At 43.7% G+C, this 21818-nt stretch overlaps 1 protein-coding gene across 1 annotated transcript in view; it reads left to right on the top strand.

Annotated features, from left to right (window-relative positions):
* The window catches only part of PPP1R21 (protein phosphatase 1 regulatory subunit 21), a 383731-nt gene that overhangs the window by 134003 nt on the left and 227910 nt on the right, over positions 1 to 21818 (top strand). The window contains exon 9 of the mRNA XM_086927763.1: positions 9883 to 10032. Coding sequence (XP_086783889.1) covers positions 9883 to 10032 — 150 coding nt within the window. The remainder of the gene's footprint in view (positions 1 to 9882; positions 10033 to 21818) is intronic.

Below are 21818 nucleotides of genomic sequence, written 5' to 3'. Positions count from 1 at the left end.
GTGAGAGCTTCTTTCTTAATCCAGAATGTCTCTATAGTCAATTTCACTTCCCCAGAGCATCAGCAGATTAAAGTGCAATCCAATAACCATACATTATCATCTCTAAATGGCCTTAAATCCATTAGAACCACACCCGTATGTTCTGGTATTTGGATACCTCACCACCTTCTCAATTGCTTCAAGCACCTCCCTCTAAAACGATGCAAGTATTGGACAATTCAACCAAATGTTCAATGCATATTCTTTTTGATCAGAAATACTGTAACAATTAGAGCTATCACCAGGATACATGTGTTGCAGTCATCCACAGTATAGTAACAAATGTGTGTTATTTTGTAACAACTCTTATTGGTAATTTGCAGAATGCTTTCATGAATATCTTTTAAAAGCAATTAACACTCCTTTGTATGGATTTTATTATTCAAACCTCCCTTCTATCTGTGTTGGTATGACTCATGTCACATGGGCTTGGACTCTAAAATCAGATATAGCTAAACCCCCAGACGCTTAATGTACTGCAAAGGTTGCATTGAAATTCTTGTCTGAGAAGCTTGCCATGTAAAATGGGATATAGATTACTGTAGGCATTCGGGAGAAGATGGTTCTAATCTCACTAGCAGGCCTGAAAGAGGTATAAAACCTTTGGTGACATATATTTCCACTGCAATATTCATCCCCATCGAAGACATAAAGAACAAAGACAATCTTCTAAAATCTCCTGGATTTCTGCAACAAGGCGTGAGTAATTCAATATAGATCTGCTACATATTGTGCTATCTAAATCACACATATTTAATAAGTTTGCATCTCTTTGGAATGATGTTGCTATTTCAGTCTGTTCGCAGTCACTTGGAAAAGTTTAATGTTTCAAATTTGCCTATATGTTATACCTGACTGGGATCTCTGAATATAGCTTCAGATAAGTGTTGGGGAGGGCTGTTTATCTGTATGATTCAAGTTACATGGGATTTTTCTCTGGTTTACCTAACTCTGTCACCTCAATTTAACTCAGAGAGAGAGGTAGCCTTTCCATGTCTGCAATGTGATTATATATTGTTATCATTTTACAAATCAGCTGAGGAACAAAAGTGTTACAAACCATCAGGTTCCAGGTCTTTAGTCATATTAAGGACTCATTATGCTAAAGAGATTTTGTCATATAATATGGGGTTCTCCAGTACATGTGCCTAGAAGTACGAGAGCACTCATAAGTTATGTATTTTGCGTGGTTTTTAATCACATGTATGTCCGCTTAGTATAACATTTTCGAAATTCACCAATTTTCTTTCCTCTTTAAAAACTTTCTCCCGTTTCAGCAAGCATTTCTTGTAGGCATGTCCTTTGTAATATTTCCCTCAGTTGACAAACAGGCGAGAGTTCCGACTTTACAGCTGGCTTTATTGACTTGCTTCATTCAGTGGAGAAGATATAGGTCTACTCTATTTGTAAGAATAGTTCTTAGCTGGCCCTTTCAGAAGCTTAAGGGAGTGAGATTCTGTATTCATGCTCAACACTCTTAACTTACAACTCGAGTTTCTTGATCTATAGAAATCACAGTCTATGAAATCCTGCCGTCATTGAAATGAACGTATCCCTCATTATGGCTTTAAATGCTACCCACACTCGCTCTGTCGAAACCCCTCATCTCTTGTTTGTTTCAAAATATTTTTTAAATGGGTTAGCATTTCTTTGTTGAGGATTGAGCCTCTCAGGAGGGAGGGGTGAAGACGCTGCTTTGGCTTTTTGTTAATATTTTGTTCCATTTCTGTCTCCAAACAGATTGAGACATGGTCAGAAAAATTTAGGTCAACTCTATCCGCAATTGCTAAACAGGGGGGGAGAAGCATAGAATTGCTTACAAAGATATTATCAATTTTGAAAATGACCTGTGAACTTATCATTCCTGTTGTGGCTGTGTTTTTCTCCCCAGATATCTTATAACCTCAGGTAATCTAGGGAGTTTTTTTTAATTTATAGAAAGCATTACCCTGTCCGTTCTCTGCCCCTGACCTATCCTGTGTTGCATCCCAAATCAAGCTGAAATCCATGAAAGAATAAAAACACCCTTTGCAAAATCAGATAGCTGATGTAAGAAGTCCACTAGGACGGTCTCTTGTCCCCTTTAAAGGTAATAGACCATTTTCAAACTCACCTTGAAGTCTCCAACTATCCCTTTTATTGTTAGAAATCTGCCAGAGTTATCCTTTTTAATATCTAAGATAAAGAAGCTTAGCTTTATATGTAAGAATATAGAAACTCCATTGTGTTTTGTGAGCCATGAAGAGTAATACGCCCTCAGATAAACCCTGTTACTTGTTTGGGAAAACCTTATTTCTCATCCTTGTTAGAATGGCCCTGGTCAAGTGTGTCTTCTAAAGACAATATCTTGTCCAATTTTCAGATTTTTTATTTAGGGAACTGAGAACTTTCACATCCAGAGAAACACACCTAACCTTTGTATTACATCCTAAATGTTTCCTAGCAAATAAATCCTACATTGGTGGTTCTGTCCACTGTCCAGTAATTGAGCACTTTGCATCTTTTTCTGCATAGTGATCAAAGTGTCTGAAGACTTAAGGGGCTAATTTAGATCTTGGAGGACAGGTTGCTCTGTCAAAACAGTGACGGATTTCCCATCAGGCAAAATAGAAATCCCTTAGGATAAAATGATATTAATATTGCGTCAGAAGAGATGCCCGTCACTGTTGTGACGGTTAACCCTTCCACCAAGATGTAAATCATGCCCTTAGTAGCCTAGCAGCATGAGAATCCCAATCTTTTCTCCAACACCTAGCCCTATATCCACAGTTGGGCTATAATCGGCCTCCTACTGAAGCAGGTAATAACTTCCTTGATACTGGTCATCCATGGCCAAAGTTAGGACTGCCGTTGTTTGGAAGAACAAGCCGGGAGACTAAACCCCATTCTAAATATACCCTGGCTGAGGCTATTAAAGGATGTGTGCTCTTGAACCAGAGGCTTAGGTGGAACAAGTCCAAATAACCACAGAAAATAACAAGTTCCTAGGGAATCAATTGCGAGTAGGTACATCTGATCAAATCTTTCCAGGATATCCCCATAACAATTATTCATTACCCCATGGAGGCCTCAAACCTATTGGGTTTCGCTTCACATCCCCTGGTCCCCTTTCATGTCATGCAGTCATTAAATGTGTCCCTCTTAATTTCTCTTTTTCCTTTTGAAACTGGCCAGACCATCCATTACCTCAGACCTTTTTAGTGCCGTAGTTGTCTCTTGAGCTTCAGCTCCAATTGTAAGGTTTGATGGTGTGTAGCTGGTGTGAGAGCGTGATAATGAGGAAGCAGACACAAATGAGCACAGCAGGTCCTTGGGAATAGGTGTTTTCTGAGGCATTCAGTGTAGATTGGTGCCCTGTTATGGATCTTTGACAAATTGTTTAATGCTGAGGTTTGCATGTTGGATGTACTGGACCTTGAGCACCCAGTGCTGACATTGCAAAAAGAGGCCATATCTTGAGTACTTCTGTTTCCTATTCCTTATTACCAAATGTCTCCTGAATCACAGTGGCTGTCTAAGGAGTAAGTCCTCGATCTCTTACCTTGCAGCTAGCATGTGTAATTTTCTACCATCCATCTTCCCCACCTTTCTATACAAGAGAGCTTAATTTTCTTCCATAGCCCAGGTTTATTCAGTTCGCCGGACTGCATCTCAGAACACTGACATGTTTGTAAGCGAGCTCTCCAGGGAATCACAGTCTCTGCCAGAAGCAGCTTTCCACTAGTACCACCAGGTTCTTACTGGTGGACAGGTTACCCTTATTGCTGCTCCGAGGTCCAAGGAGTACCGGGCATTCAAATGCATTGTTGGAGCCTGGTCTGCAATTCATCTCCAACCATCAGTCTCATCATGAGAGACAGAATGGTCCACCAGGTCTGAAGATCAGGATTGGTCTCACGGCACTGAGAACACCCAGCATATCACTTAGCTGTGGTGCACTCTAGTTGATTACGGTGGCCAGTGTCCTCTTCAATCATGGTGGACGACTGTCAAGGGCAGGTCTCTTTGACTCCTGACACTTCTTCCTTAAGCAACTTCAGACTCCAGAATTGTCACAGATAGCCGATTGATGGCACTAGAAGTGAAGCTCAACGGGTGAAAAAATTAGGTACTGTAAAAAGAAAAATAGAAGAAAAAAAAACGTTACACCACAACAAGCCAATCAACAGGAAGAGCAGAGGAACAAAGCTTGACAAAGGAAGCAAGATACAGGAAAACCTGAGTTCCGTGCTCTAGCACATATGTGTCCGTAGGCGATGCAGACGCCGTTAGATTTTTTTTATATATTAGACTAAGGCAAGGGGTAAAAGCTCTCACCCTAACATTTCCGGACAAACCAGTACAGCTGAACCCGTTGCATGCAATGCTGGAAAGGACGAAACCACTGCGTCTAGTTTCACTGATTTGCAACTCAGTGCATGCTCAAAAAGAGAGACCTGCAGCTCCAGTGCGGGTGAAATGGAACTCATAATTAGGGCGACAGCTGACAGATTCACAATGGGAGACCTGCTGCTGGCACACTAAGAGGGTTTCAGCGAGCAGCCGACTCCGCATCACACACTATACGTTCCTCCATAGATTGTATTATACGCCTGTTAAGATGCACAGATTTAAACTGAGGGAGGACGATCGGTGTGACAGATGCCGCGCCCCTGGGGCGGATTTTTTGCACCTGGCATGGGACTGTCCGAGCATTCTGGAGTATTGGAATAAGGTTTTTGAGGCGTTACAGCAAATGAATTATGAGACACTGGAACCGGACCCTTTAATGGCACTGTTGGGGTTTGTTACTCCGGTAAAGGCAGAACACAGGCGGTTTGTGGCTATGGCACTTCTCATGGCAAAGCGAAGGGTGGCTTGCAGATGGGGGAGGGGCCGGGCGCCTAAATTCAAGACATGGATGGATGATTTAATTACCTGTCAAGAAAGGCTTGCCACATATGCGGAATTACTACCGGTGGCTTCTAGGCCGAATGACATCTGGGCCCCCCTCACATGCTATTCAAGCGCTAGAGCGACTGCTGACTTGGGTAACGGAGATTCGGTTGTCACAGATGTTGGGCCATAAGGATTTGACATTGCATGCAGATGGGGGGGGGGGGGTGTAGGCTCTAGATTTACAGACTTTGCAGCCTCCTGGTTCATGGCGACAGACATGTTATTGTTGTTCGGGTTTGGTGGAGTAGAAGGGGTGAATATCAACTCTTAGATGGCCTCGTTCGTTCACATTCCATGAGAAATTGTGTACTTCAGACGATGAGAAAATAGGCAGGGGGAGAGGGTAAAGCCCATACCCGACTATCCCACTGATGTGATACTGGTGTTGAACCGCACATGTACCATGTTCGTATTATATTGTGAGTTATCGTACTGGACAGCTGGACCAAGAATATATCGTATTGGGAGATATATGTAGAAGGTGAATGTATGTTGTTTGAAAACTCAAATAAAAAGAATAAAAAAAAAAAAGATACAGGAAAACCAGCAAATCCAACGAGCGAGCAAAAGGCAAATAAGCATAATTGCGAAGCAAGTTGAAGCTGATCTGGTGTCCTTTTTATTGCCTAAAACAGGAAGTAACTTCTGTAAATAAACTTTAAATGATAAGATACCCTCTTACCTTGGACTATTCAAAGATTAAATACTTGTAAGAGGACACCTTAACCAAAGGAAAATATTCTGGCATTGACTACTAAATTATTAAGCCGTAATATTCCATGCCTGCAGTGTTAAATAGCACCGTCAGTGGCGTCCGAAAAGCTGAAATTTGTCCCCATAGGTGGGAGTTATCAACAACAGAAAATGGGTCTAGATGGAATGGCTTGTCCTTTTAAGTCAAGAAGAAACTTGGCCATTCCTCTTGATGGTGGCAGTAGTTGTAATGTGTGAGAAGCATCTTCTGCATGCATTCTTCAGTGTTAATTACAGAGTACCCAAGATCTAGCACCATAATTGCGGCCTTCGAAATCCTGCTCAGCCTAGTGTTGGTGTCGGCAGCCCTCATAGATGTCATTTTGCAGAAGTCCATGTGAAAGCACCCTTAGTCAAGGACATTTTTAATGGCTTGGGTAAAAGATTTTTTCGCTTAACTCTGCTTTACATCCCAGACAGGTTAATTAATGTTGATGCCGTTCTTTCTTGGTCTTACTATAGAATCTGCACTAGGATTGAAGAAGTCCCAGTAACCCTACCCACAGAGAGAGAAAGATAATTTTCACATCAAGGTACTAAGCCTACCCAGGCCAACTTATTTTAGCAGGGCTGCACTCAAACTCATGCAGTCATAGGAGCAAGCAGTAGGTCGTTAAGAACATGACAAAGCTTCCCACCACACGTAGAAGGAACAGAGGCCAGAGGGGAAATTCAGGGATAAACCACGTTTTTATTGGCAGCAAAAGCAATACTGGCAAATGCATTTCGGCTCCCAGCCTTCTTCAGTGCCCCCTATTGCACAGAGTCCCTCGCCAAAATAGTCCCATACCAGCATTTCACAATAAGTAGTCCCGCAAAGCACCTCCCCCTTGCTGATTGTTCACACCTGTTGCCTGCCACGGAAAATGCCTGGACTCCAACTCCCAGCATGCAATAATCCGATGCATCTGGGTTGGTGGTGTGGGGGATGTAGATGAATGCACTACGGGTTTGCTGGGGCTTTGCTGGTGGGTGGCGCAGTGTTCTCCGAGTACCTCCAACATCACCATGGTTCTCCCTGGGTCCCTCGTTCCGCCGCTACCACTCGAGTCAGGTAAGCAGTAAAGGCAGGGACAGCCATACTTCGGCACGGCGTCCTGGTGGAGGTAAAATACCTCGCTCCGCCAGAGCTTCCCCAAAGCGAAATGTGGACACCGGACTTCTCGGTATCCCGAGCTTGCAAAATCACTGCGGAGCAGCGATGTGTCACCAGCTGTAGTCCGGGTCACTTGCTGCGGCAGGGCCATCTGGACTGCACCGCTGGTGGATGCAGAAATTATGACAAAGCTTCCCACCACACGTAAAAGGAACAGAGGCCAGAGGGGAAATTCAGGGATAAACCACGTTTTTATTGGCAGCAAAAGCAATACTGGCAAATGCATTTCGGCTCCCAGCCTTCTTCAGTGCCCCCTATTGCACAGAGTCCCTCGCCAAAATAGTCCCATACCAGCATTTCACAATAAGTAGTCCCGCAAAGCACCTCCCCCTTGCTGATTGTTCACACCTGTTGCCTGCCACGGAAAATGCCTGGACTCCAACTCCCAGCATGCAATAATCCGATGCATCTGGGTTGGTGGTGTGGGGGATGTAGATGAATGCACAACGGGTTTGCTGGGGCTTTGCTGGTGGGTGGCGCAGTGTTCTCCGAGTGCTCCCAACATCACCATGGTTCACCCTGGGTCCTCGTTCCGCCGCTACCACTCGTCGTTAAGAACATGTTCACAGACAGGCCTGCTTCTGGCCATCCCATCTGTCATAAGAGGTGTAAGGCAAGAAGCCTGAATGGCCGTTGAACTAAATAAATGTTTAGCTGCGGGGTGCTTAAGGCAAAAAGTTTAGGTAGTCATCACCTCCAAGCACCTTCATGCCCCTAAGTGCCACAAACTTCTTGAACTACATGGCTAGTGAGAAGTCTTTCTGTGGGAAAAAAAGATAAAAAGGACTCTGTAGAGACCACCAAGAGTTTATTCTTCTTTTCTTCTCTTGCCTCTGGAAAAAAGGAAAACTGACTATCTAATTGGGATCTGTATTCACCGGTGGAAGGAAGAGACTTGGACTGATTTCACTAGAACCTTGAAGGGCCTCTCACTTGACGGACACACATTAAGTACTCCATTTTATTGGCCCTTTCCCCCTCTTTATGCACATTCAATCAGTTACAAGCTGGTGGTAGAGCTCTATAACTTTATGAAGTTGGGTGCTATTTATAAACAGAAGGCAGCCAGCTAGTTATAGGAGAAGGGTTTATTCTTGCTTCTTCGAAGTAAGGCAAGTGTGTATATGTCTGTCTGTGTACCTATGACATTTAAACCATTATCTCTACAAAGGATCATTCAAGATGTGACCCTCCGCACCGATCCTTAAGTCCCTCTATTTGTTATTCTCTCCCTTTGAGGGACTCGCTCTGTGCAATGGACTTCAGTAAACCCTATTTCCATATCCTTGTCTGGATCCTTGCCTTTGACCTGGGCTTGGTCTCTAGTGTCATTACCAAGATCATTTGAACACTGGCAGATTAAGCTCTGTCTCCTGGGATCGAGAAGCCCTATGCAGACCAGCAGGCTTGCATTACTACACAAGGCGTCTTAATATTTGTTTACCTCCAGGATCATTCTGTGGGGTGCAGACAAGGAAATAATGAAATTCCCAACCAACTAGCCCGCGGTAGACCTACATGCTCTGTGTCAAATTATGATGCAGCTACTCAATACAGCTCAGACTCCTGTGTATCTTCACCACAATGGTTCAGTGCAGTCTTTGCAGCAGGTTTAGGAGGAGGAAGCCGAATCTCCCTCCAGTGTGTCCAGCAGGGCATGGGCATCTGAAACTCTCCTAAACTGTACCCCTGGGTAGCCTGCTATCCTCTGCTCTCATCATCTTTTCTCAGAACTGTGAATTCTCTCCTCCCCACGTTTGTAACTGAGGACTAAAAAAAAAATGTAAACACCCCTTTGCTGATGCCTTCCTTGTAGTCTAAACTGTCTCCAGTTTCTGATCTTTTCATGGCTTCCTCTTTAAATCCCAGAAATATGATCGGATGTACTCCTTATGGGTTTCTCCTGAAACTTTAGCCAGCAACATTTCTTTGTCTGCAGTAAATTCTTCTAGGAATCTGCAAGAATGTGTTTCCTCTATCTTAAAGGGCTCCAACAATATGTAATGTATATCAATTTGCAATAAACAGGATTTAAATTGACTTCCCTTTCTTAAAATAATCTATTGACCTATATGCTGAAATTATGCCTCCAGTAAACAAGTCAGGTCTGATAAGGAATGTTGATATTATACAAATCCAACTTGATGCAACAATTTTCACTGTACAACCAGAAAAACAGTAGAACTAGTTTCTATGTCAGATATATTTGTATTTTATTTTTGTCTATTCTTTCTTAAGGCTGAAAAAGACCTGTCCTTCTAACCTGAGCAGACTATCCTGATGCACACATTAGAGGAGAAAGGTTATTAAGACTTGGCTCCCCTTATCTTAATTGTACACGCATACTCAGTCCAACTCACAGGCACATAGAGCTCCTGTACAGCTCCCTCAGCCAAAGCAGATATCTTCCCTTTTTCACAGCTGCACCACACACAAGTATAGACATAGGTGCATTCTAGCTCTCCAAATGGAATGCACAGTCAGATCAGATCCTCACTTCTCTTCCAATCTCTGCTTTAGATCCTGTTTTAAATGTTGATGGTTTCTCTATTTTTTTCTTAAGAATATACATGAAATCATTGTGAGTCATGTGGTAAGAGTGCTAGTGATCCCGTATTGAAACACACTCATAAATAACTGTTCCCGCAGATGTTGTGAACCAGCTTTGTAAAACATTGGCTCCTCCCTGCTACTATTTGGTAAACTCCTTAAAACGATGATTTAAAATCATCCATACTCTTTTTGTCGTTCTACCTGGAAGCAGGTGTAAACATTTGATTTGGCATTAAAACTTCCAGGAATTTGTCCCGTATATTTTAGTGCCAAATATATAGACCATTCACTCCCTGATAGATACTTTGTTGACTGATGCTCTAATATTCATAATTAATATAATATTTCTTTCTGTGAGTTCTTGTGCTTATAGTTTGATATGTATTGAATAAAATACCATCTATTCTAATGTATTGTTTACAGGGTTGATGTTTGTGTTTTAGCTCAAGGTGCGAGACATTGCTGGACAGGCGCTCTCCTTTATTCAGGACTTTGTTAAAGCTTTGTTGAACTTCCACACATACACGGAACAAAGAGTACAGATTTTTCCCATCGATTCTGCCATTGATGTAATATCACCACTAAATCAAAAGGTAAATTAATATTTGGTTCAGAAATGTGAATTACTAGGTCTTTATAGTTAATTCTATATAATACAGTGCCCTATGCAAAACTAATTATAATTTTGCAGTGACAATACTGGCATGTTCGCATACTGTAGCTCAAGCTTTTAAATTGGTGTTGATGAGAGTGTACTGTTTTAAATTGTACTTTTATTATTAGAATTGTGAAAATGCTCAGAATGTACAATTTGAAAAAGATTACTTTAAATAATGCACAATATAGCAATACTGATCAGTTCTCTTACCTCAGATGATATGATGAGTTTGAATGCTACCCCGAGTGATGGTCAGTGGTCATAGTATTTGCAAGCTTTCCTCTTGTAACTTTTTGTGTATATTGCGTCAACCCCTTTGCCCAGGTTTTGGCTTGTTGCAGCATTTTTATCTTTCTTTAAATGCAGTATGTGCACTCATTGGGTTGCTTTGCCTTTCTAAACTGAATCCAGTGACCTGTGGGTCCCCTTTGTATTTATTTGTTTTAATGAACATGGCTTTTCACAAATATTGTGTTTGATTTTTATGTTTAGGAACATCGTTAAAAGTGCAGAATGAAGATGTATTGCAATCACCTTTTGTTCATATCTTCCTAGGGTACTGCATATTTTTCTTTCTCTCTGTGCCCTTTGCTGTTTGAAGAGGATACAGAAGGTTTCTTACTAGAGAAAGCACCTTCTTGTACATAGTTAGTGTCAGTTAGGCATTGACGACTAGAGAGAATTGTGAGAGGATGGCAAGGGATGCCCTTCAAATACCCCTATGAAGCGGTAATCACTACTTCTGTCTGATTGTTTGGTATTATGATTGTTGGAGATGCATTGGCATTGATTTGGCAGTGGGCTGCTGCACAACCGTCAGGCAAGAGACACATTTAGGGTTGAATTCCAGCTTGAGGAAGAACAGAACAAAAAGGAGCCGACTGTAGTCCTCCCAGAACATGTAGGTGAGAGTTGTTTGGTACCTTGAATCAAGGAATAAGCTTGAAAGTCCTGCTGAAGGTCTTTAGCTGCCAATCTGACGAATTGCCTGCTTGGATGTTTTCTGCCAGCATAATGAGTCTAGAGACGTAAGAACATTATCTAGAAGCCCTCTTTTCTCCTCACCAGAAATCAGAACATTATGTTCGAGGCATATGAGCTGCAGATCGTACACTTGGCAATAGATCGCCACCTGGTGTTGGGCTCAGATGATTGCAGGTTGTTGTCTTCTTGGAAGAGGTCTTTGTAGTCACGAGATAGGTGACGCCTCCCTTGGACAATACTGCACATGGTCATCGACTCCATCCTCCGATAGTTTTTTTCCGCCCCTGGGTTCGGATGAAAGTTTTCCGCTCTGGCTGGAAAAGACTTTTTCAGCAACTTCGAAGCGTGAAACTTTATATAAACATTTTCGACATCGAGTAGACTTTTCGACATCACCAGCTACATTCCGGTGCGTCGACGGGGGCCGTTGGGCCTATCGGCGCCGTACAGCCTACGCCTCATGGACAGAACTCCATTCAAGAGATGCCCGGTATGTCGAGCAAAATTCCCTCATAGCGACCATCACGAAGTGTGCAACCTCTGTCTATCGCCGGAACACGACGAGTCGACCTGCACAGCCTGTGCCTCCTTCCGATCGAAGAAGACCATTCGGGATCGGAGGACACGTCGACACGAAATGAGATCAGCGCCAGCACCGGAGGCCATCTTTGAGGAGGATATCGTCGGAGAGGACGTCTCCGGGGACGAAGATCCACTCGAAGATATCTCCGAGGACGAGGCTTTACTCGTCGCCGAGGAAGACTCACCTGATCTCCAGATCATATCGGGGGAAGAGGGCTCGGACGACTCGATTCCATCTCAACAGCCCGTGAGTACCCCTGCCCCCGCACAACATACACTACCCAAGCCAAAGGCAGCGGTTGGCACTCCGCCCATGGGGCCCAGTCGAGACCGAAATCTACCCTTTGCCTTCCGGCTCAGCTCCGAAAAAACATGTGCCAATTCCACCTCCTCCATTGGCACCGAAATATCCTTCGACACCGAAGCCAAAACGCCCTTCGGTGCCCAAAGACAAAGACCCTTCGGCACCCACACCAAAAGATACATCGGCACCGAAGCCAAAAACTGTACTGGATCCGAAAGCTTCGACTCCGAGACCTTCCGGTTTCAAAAATAAAGATGGAAAGCCAGAGTCCGGCGCCGCATGCCCAACAAAACCTTTCTCCACGCCGAAATCTCCAACATCAGTACCGAAGACTCCAAGGCCTGATACAGACACGCCTAAAAAGCCTACCAAACCTAAACCACCTTCGGCACCAAAGAATTTGCCCAGGACTCCATAACTCCTCCTAAAGCAATGAAAACTAAACAGCCACTATCGGCACCGAAAAAATCGACGCCGAAAAAGACTGTAGAAAAGTAAGAACTGTTTAGACCAGATCCTAAACGGAAAAAGGTCTATATCAACCCAAAAACTGGACATGTGGAAGCAATTCCTTACAAGAAAAGACCAGCAGACACACCACTTCCACCTGTGGTTCCTGCCAAAAAGAAGGATTGTGCAACTTCTCCAATGCACCCTTCCTCTCCTTCGCCTTCTTCGTCTCCTATCCCTCCTTATTTTGAACCTATAGCTTCTCCTATTCAATCTCCTGCATCATCACACCACACTGACGAGGAGTATGATATAGGTGGGGGGAATGACGTACCAGAGCCACAAGGATACCCTTTAGATGAGGATGTCAATCCAGAATATCCTAAGGATGACGACATGTATGGTTTTCCACCCCACAACGTGCCAGATATTCCTGATCCTCAGTACTACCCAACAAAACCTTCCCCTCCAGAAGATAGTATTGGGTTTAATCATCTTTTAAACAGAGCTGCCCTTTACCATGGAGTTCCAATGCACTCTGATGCCATTGATGAGGATTTTTTACTGGACACTTTTGAGCAGTCACAAAGGTCTACACAAATACTACCCATGATCAAAGGAGTCCTTAAAAATGCTCCAGACATATTTAAAGATCCGGTACGATGTAGGGTGTTAAATCCCAGAATAGAAAAGAAGTATAGACCAGCACCATCTGATCCAGTCTATATAAAGGGACATCTGCCACTAGACTCTTTGGTAGTGTCTAATGCACATAAAAGAGCCAATTCCCAGACCTCTGGTGACACGCCCGCCTGACAAAAAATCTAAAGTTATTGATGCGTCAGGGAAACGGATTGCTGCGCAGGCAACAAACATATGGCGCATAGCAAACACACAAGCCTTACTCTCACTCTATGACAGGGCTCACTACGACCAGCTAGAAAAACTCATGGAGCACCTCCCAGATCAATACAAAGATCAGGCAGCAGAGCTCTTACAAGAAGGCAAATTGATATCCAATGCCTCAATTAAATGTGCACTAGATGTAGCTGACCCAGCATCCAAGAGCAGTCAACACTAGTGTCATACTCAGACGTCATGCGTGGTTACGCATTTCAGGTTTTAAACCAGAGGTTCAGACTACCATCTTGAACCAGCCCTTCAATCAGAACCAGTTGTTTGGGGCGGAAGTAGACAACACACTAGAAAAGATGAAAAAAGACACGGACACAGCTAAGTCTATGGGTGCATTACAATCCGCACAGACTAGAAGTTCTTTTCGCCGCTCCTTTTATAGAGGCGGCTCCAAGCAGACCGGCGCAGACACAACATCATCTTTTAAGATGCACATACAGACCTCCTCTAACAAAGGCTACTTTAGAGGAGGATACAGAGGCAACATTAATAAGGGAAGAGGTAGAGGTAATAACAACAACCGCTCCTCTTCCACTCCCAAACAGTGACTTCCCCCTGCCTCCCCTACAACATTCCACTCCTGTGGGGGGCAGATTATCACAGTTCCTACCTGTCTGGAATTCCATCACAACAGACAAGTGGGTAAGACAGATTATCCAACATGGCTACTGCCTAGAACTCACAGCAACCCCCCCAAACATACCACCCAGGCAGCGTCCAATGTCCACAGAACATATAAATCTGCTTCAACAGGAAGTTCTAGCACTTCTACAAAAGGATGATATTCAAGTAGTTCCTTTAGAGGAACGGGGAACAGGAGTTTACTCCCTGTACTTCCTAATTCCCAAGAAGGACGGGACACTAAGACCAATTCTTGACCTCAGGCCCCTCAACCATTACATACAATCAGATCATTTTCACATGATCACTCTACAACAAGTACTCCCACTACTACAACAGGGAGACTTTTTATCAACACTAGACCTAAAGGACGCCTATTTTCATGTTCCTATACATCCTGCGCACAGGAAGTATCTAAGGTTTGTCATACAAGGACAGCACTATCAGTTCAAAGACCTTCCATTCGGGGTCACAACAGCTCCACGGGTGTTTAAAAAGTGCTTAGCAGAAGCAGCAGCACATCTCAGAAGACAACAGATACATGTCTTCCCTTACCTCGACGATTGGCTCATAAAAGCAAAATTGTTCAACCAGTGTGTACAACACACAAACCAAACAATTCAAACATTGCACGACTTAGGGTTTACAATAAACTACACCAAGTCCCACCTAGAGCCTTCGCACGTTCATCAATATCTAGGAGCTCCCATAGACACATTTACAGCTTTAGCGTATCCCAGTCAAGCCAGGATACAGAGCATTCAGACCTTAGTCTCCCTTTTTCAACACCAGCAGTCTCTCTAAGCCAGAGTGTTCATGAGACTAATAGGCATGATGGCGTCTTGCATCTTCATAGTTCCTCACGTGAGACTGCAAATGCGACCATTACAAGAATGTCTAGCACAACAGTGGAATCATGCTCAAGGTCAGCTCACAGACCTGGTGTTGGTAGACAGCCGTACATATCGCTCTCTGCAATGGTGGAACACCAAAAACTTGACAAAGGGACGGCCGTTTCTAGACCCTGTTCCACAGATAGTGCTCACAACAGATGCACCCCTCACATGATGGGGAGCCCATCTCTTACATTATACCACACAAGGCCAATGGAACAACCAACAGAAACAGTTCCATATCAACCATCTAGAGCTGCTAGCAATTTTTCTAGCACTCAAAACGTTTCAGGTACAAGTACGAAACAAAGCTGTCCTAATCCGGACGGACAATATGACAGCCATGTATTATATACAAAAACAGAGGGGGACACACTCTCTGCAACTGTCCCAGCTTGCACAGAACATTTGGAGATGGGCCATTCCTCAAAACATGCACCTGACAGTAGAACACCTTCCAGGAATTCACAATCAGATAGCAGATCTGTTGAGTCGTCAGTCACAACAGATTCACGAATGAGAGATACACCCACAAGTACTTCAACCATTCTTCCAAAGGTGGGGGCATCCACAGATAGATCTGTTTGCCACCGGCGAAAATGCAAAATGCCCAACCTTTGCTGCCAGGTTTCCACACCCACGGTCGGAGGGGAATGCAATATGGATGAACTGGTCAGGCAGATTTGCGTACGCTTTTCTGCCTCTCCCACTCATTCCACTAGTAGTATGCAAGCTCAGACAACAGTCTCTCAAACTAATACTAGTGGCTCCCACATGGGCACGTCAGCCGTGGTTCACCACACTACTAGTTCTCTCACTGGTTCCACATCAGAAATTACGGCTCACGCCATACCTGTTAACACAGAACCATGGAGAAATAAGACACCCAGACCCAAGCCAACTGAATTTGGCGATCTGGCTCCTGAAGTCTTGGAGTTTGGTTACTTAAACCTACCACCAGACTGTATGAACATAATTAAAGAAGCTAGAAGACCCACTACCAGAGTATGTTATGCCGCTAAGTGGAAAAGATTTGCAATATATTGTAACAAGAATCACATTGATCCACTGGATGTTACCATCCAAAATATTATTTGCTACCTTCTACACCTACAAAGGTCCAATTTGGCTTACTCTTCCATACGGCTGCATCTGGCTGCAATTGGAGCCTATTTACAGAATAGGCAACATCTATCTCTATTTAGAGTACCTGCAATCAAAGCATTTATGGAAGGATTAAAACGAATAATCCCACCTAGGTTACCACCTGCTCCAGTATGGAACCTAAACGTGGTCCTTACAAGACTTATGGGACCCCCTTTCGAGCCTTTACACAAATGTGAATTGCAATTCCTAACATGGAAAACTGCTTTCCTTGTTGCCATCACCTCTCTTAGAAGAGTTAGTGAAATACAAGCATTCACAATAAAAGAGCCATTTTTTCAGATACATCCTAACAAAGTGGTTCTTAGGCCTAATCCTAAATTCCTGCCAAAAGTCATTACCCCTTTTCACCTTAACCAATCAGTAGAGTTACCAGTGTTTTTTCAAAAACCGAACTCTGTTGCAGAAAGGGCTTTACACACCTTAGATGTTAGAAGAGCTCTGTTATACTACACAGACAGGACTAAATCCTTCAGAAAGACAAAACAACTATTTGTATCTTTCTCTCCCCCACACAAGGGCAATCCCATCTCTAAAGGGGGAATTGCCATGTGGATTGTAAAGTGTATACAAATATGCTATCAAAAAGCTAAACGTACACTAACGGTTCCTCCTAGAGCGCACTCCACTCGCAAACTAGGAGCCTCTATGGCTTTCTTAGGAAATATACCACTAGAGGACATATGCAAGGCAGCAACATGGTCTACAATACACACCTTCACTAAACACTATTGTGTTGATGTGCAAGCCAAGCAGCAAGCTGCCGTAGGCCAAGCCGTTCTTAAAACACTTTTTCAGTATGCTGCAACGGATACAAGCGACCACCGCTAGGGGAGACACTGCTGCACAATCGTTGCTAAGTGTACGATCTGCAGCTCATATGCCTCGAACGGTATATGCTACTTATTTATTTATTTATTTATTTATTGGCATTTTTAAAGCGCGGCGAATACCCGTAGGCGTCTCGGCGCTGGCTTAAGGGAGTGGATCAGCATTTGGTAAGGCCTACAGGAAAAAAGAGCTATTGGTCAAATAACCAAGTCTTAAGTTGTTTGCGGAATATGAATAATGAGGGGCTGGTCCTGATATGTAGAGGAAGGATGTTCCAAAGTCTGGGAGCGGCGACCAGAAAGCGCCTGTCGCCCCATGTGACTGTTCTAGTACGAGGGACTACTAGGTGATTATGATGAGAAGAGCGGAGAGAACGAGTGGGGATGTAATGAAGAAGATTGTGTTTCAGGAAATGGGGACCTTGACTATTGAGTGCTTTATAGACAATACACAATGATTTAAATTTGATACGACTACGTATCGGGAGCCAGTGAAGTTCCCTGATGGTGCTTGAGACAGATGCAAATTTTGGAAGTCCCGCCAACATACGGGCGGCTGCATTTTGAATTGATTGCATCTTGTTTGTCACCCTGGATTGTGCATTTAAAAAGAGGGCATTACAATAGTCCAGGGCGGACAAGACCAATGAGCTGACCAGAGTTCTCCCAGCAGTATCCGGTAGGTAGGGTAGTATTTTTCTGATCATTCTGAGTTTCGTGTGAGCAGTTGCAGCAGTCTTGTTAGCGTGTGCCATAAAGTTTAGACCTACATCAAAAGTGACGCCCAGATTTCTAACTTTGAGAGCTGGGCAGGGCGGAGTACCAAACGATGTTTTAGGAGTGCAGTCTCCGTGCCATGGCATTTGCGGAATCCAAACTGAGTGTTGTCGAGCAGCTGATGTTGCTCGACGAACGCCGACAGTTGCTGGTTCATAGCTTTTTCTATGACTTTGGCCAGGAACGGGAGACTCGCTATCGATCGATAGTTTTTTAGTTCATCTTTGTTAAGATTACATTTTTTTAGTAGGGGTTTGACCAACGTGTGTTTCAGTGAGACCGGGAAAATGCCGGAACTGAACAAGGCGTTACAGACCCGACTTACCAGTATGCATCTGTTCTTGGCATGTAGAGCTGCAGATTCGTACACGCCCTCCCGCCTCCCCGGGACTTGTATCCGTTCCAGTACTCATCTTACTTAGATGCACATGCATGGACATCCTTTCTCTTTACTTCTACTAACTCCATCATTTCCCATCATGGCGAAAAACAATCTGAGGATGGAGTCGATGACCATGCGCATTATTGTCCAAGGGAGGAGTCCCCTATCTCGTGACTGCAAAGACTTCTTCCAAGAAGACAACAACCTGCAATCATCCAAGCCCAACACCAGGTGGCGATCTATTGCTAAGTATACGAATCTGCAGCTCTACATGCCAAGAACAGATGCATACTGGTAAGTAGCATTTTCCTTCCTCAAGAACCACTGTCTACAAGTGCAGGTGAGCTGGCAGACACCATGTTTCCCTCCACCATATATAACACCAGTGCTTAACTTGAGCCTGTGGTTGATGGTGGGGGCCACTCTCACTCATTTTCAGAGACCAGCAATTATTTTTCCTCATCAGACTTTTCCCAGCAACAAAGCAGGGAAAACACACAAAGGAGAAAGAATGAACAAAAGATAGATGGAAAAAAACATTGTTAAGAAAGAAAGCAGGAACCCTAAAGAGTGGGATAAAGGGGCACAGAGTGTCTAGCAGTGGATTAAGGAAGCCTAAGATGGATTCAAGACTACACAGCTTTGGCATTAGCTCTGGCTGTGGGCTTCTGAGCTTTGAGCATCGACACTCCTCTTTTTACAAATTAAGCTCTGTATTAAGCAAGCAATTGTCTGCCATGTAGAGTTCCGGTACTCAGTTGGTCTGCTTGCTTGCTAGATTGATAGATATCGAGAAGTACTTACGTGACCCAAGTGTGTTTGCTTGTGCCTGTGTACTCTTACCTCATTTGTGCTCATGGCCAGACAGACGAAATCCCCTTTCATCGCCGGTGTTCAGACCCCAAATTGTGGAGCCATTGACTTTGAGTTACTAGAAATATCAAGTCATGAGAAATCCACATTTTAATGGACTGAGCTACACTAACCCAGGAAGGTACTCAAATCTTCCTCCTGAACTTAATACAAACAGTGGTTTCCAAGATAGGTTATTTTCTTCTGTATTTTATTTATTTTAACACTTATAGAGCGCACTGTTACCAGTCGGCGTCCTGGCGCTGAAGTGGTAATTCCCGAGTAATGGAAAATATGGGTACTTAATGGGAGAAGAGCCATGTTTTTAGATCTTTCCTGAGTGTCATAAGATTCTTATTATGTTTGAGGGAGAGAGGGAGGGAATTCCACGCCATCGCAGCTCCCCTAACAAAACTCCTTCCACCCCAGCGTGCCTTCTTGATCCGAGCAGTTTTAACCAGCCCTAGACTGGCCGACCTCAATTGTCTGCCTGGTCTGTACCATTGAAAAAGATCCTGAAGGAACACTGGACCAAGACCATGTAGTGCCTTAAAGACAATACAGAGGGCCTTGAACATAATCCGCTTCCGCACCGGAAGCCAGTGCAGTTTATCCAACTCCTTGGAAACTGAGGAGAACTTGGGCAATCCCCCAATCAGGCGGGCGGCCGCATTTTGTAAAACTTGAAGCTTATTGACCACCCCCTGTTGTGCCTCAAGAAAAAGGCTATTGCAGTAGTCGATGCGTGAGAGAACTAGGGCTGTCACCACCGTCTTTCTACAGCCCTCAGGAAGGAAGGGGAGAACCTTTCTGATAATTCTCAGGGTGCAATGTACAGAGGAACTCAACGCATTGACTTGGGGTTTAAAGGTGAGTAGGTTGTCAATAATGACACCAAGATTCTTCACCTTTGGAACAGGGAGAGGAGGAGACCCCATATCAGTGGGCCACCAGTTAGGGCTCCAAAGATTAGTATTTGAGCCAAAGATAATCACCTCAGTCTTTGATGAGTTCAATTTTAAACAGCTTTTTGCCATCCAGGAGCTGACTGCAGACATGCAGTCCTGGAACCTGCCTGCCACCTCCCCCTCAGTCCCCGGGAGCACCGAGACCACAATCTGGGTGTCATCGGCGTATGATGTTAACTCGAACCCGAAGGATCTGATTACTGGGGCGAGAGCGGATACGTAGATGTTAAATAAAGTGGGGCTTAGGGAGGACCCCTGCGGGACCCCCCTGGGAGCTCGAAAGGTCTTGATTCGAACTCCCCCATGGCCACCACTTGTACCCGATCAGTTAAAAAGGCCTTCAAGATATGAAGTGTACTGTACAGAGGTACTTGGTCATTTCCATGTTGCCCCTGTTTCTCTTCCCTCAAGCAGATTCCTATGTTTATGATCAGTAATATTGTCAATGGTAAAGGTATGCAAATTTGGATACAGATGAAATTGAATGTTTGTGACAAGATTGCAATCCTTCAATGTACAGCCAAGTATTCATGGACAGCATTTGTTTGTGAAGAGTATACTTTAGAAGCTTGTAAACAATTTCCTATATGGGTTCAGAGCACAACAGTGAGCTACCTGCCTTAAGAGATGACTGCTAATAAATTGGGCTTTTACTGCCTGAACTTTCAGCATTATTTGATAGGATAGACCATGTTGTTTTGATGAACGGTCTTGGCCAAGCTAGCAGACCCTACTTTGGACATTTTTAATCCTTTATCAGTGTGCGAAACCAGCTGGGTTATTTTCCGCTCTGCTGAATGTCCTGTCATTTTACTGGTTATGTTGTTCTCTGCACTCTGACTCGTCTTATTCACTCTCCATGCCCAACCTCTGGTGAAGCTGGTTTGCTTATTTCTCCTAAAGGCAGACTCCTGCACTTACGAAACTCGTCTTTTGCTGAAATCTGACCACCAGTCTGCTGATGGTGCTAGTTGGGAGTACCTCGCCGTGTATTCTGCCTGCCTTATGTAACCGCATCTTTTGTGGATGATTTTGCCATTCCTTCCTACTATGACGGTTATTTGTACTTGCACTCTCTTGCACCTCAAATATAGCAATGACAACCCTCAAGCAACAAATCCTATTTAAGGCTTTATGGTTTATTACCTGGGTCTTCCACAGGATGGTTCAAGTTTTTCTTTCAATTCAGATTAGTCCATACGTCCCTGTGCAGCCTCTCAGACCTGCTAAGTGTACCTCGTAAAAATTCCCAGGTTCAAGCATGGTTATTGCGTGAGCAGAGCTTTCTGGAACATTGTCTCTCTGACCACTTTCAATTCCACAGGGCTCTAAAAACCCATTTGTTTTGTCATTTCTTTGTTATACTGTTTTCTGCTTGCAAGTTTCACTTGTTGTTTACTAGCACCAAAGTGAATGTTTACACTGTATAAACTTAGACCTTCAAAACAGCACCTGCAACGTATGTTCTTTCTCTTTCATAATGATCCCTAAATTGGCAAGCAGTTAAAGCTTGCGAACTATGTATAGGTTGAACAATTTAAGAGCCTTTATTTACCACTGTATTTCACTGTTAAATTTTGGTATGTATTGATAATTTTGCTATTTCAGTTAATTTTACTGTAGATATATTTGACTGTTACAATTGTGTTGTGGTGTTCTCTGATGTAACCTCATGGCAGCTTTGTTGAGCTAACCTTTACCTTCTCATTGACGGATAGATAGAGATACAAGGAGTATTGAAAGTCCAACTTTCTATTTAAAACAGAAGTACTTAGTGCTTTGCTATCTCAGTGCTTCCCCTCATATTTCCAGTGTGTTGAGGTAGCAGTATACACATATTTAAAAAGTAAGAGGGCTATGACTAAGGTGTTAGCCATACGTGTTTGTTGTGTGACTGTCCTGTATTTGCGTATGGTGCAACTTTTCTTCTTGAAAACTGCTTTTAATCAATCAATCAGTCAATCGGGATTTATAAAGCACTGCTAATCACCCGATAGCT

This window comes from Lissotriton vulgaris, chromosome 6 (genome assembly GCF_964263255.1).
Source record: "Lissotriton vulgaris chromosome 6, aLisVul1.2, whole genome shotgun sequence".
Classification (NCBI taxonomy): domain Eukaryota; kingdom Metazoa; phylum Chordata; class Amphibia; order Caudata; family Salamandridae; genus Lissotriton; species Lissotriton vulgaris.
Note: the sequence above shows the minus strand (reverse complement) of the source record. Positions and strands in the feature narration are given on the sequence as shown.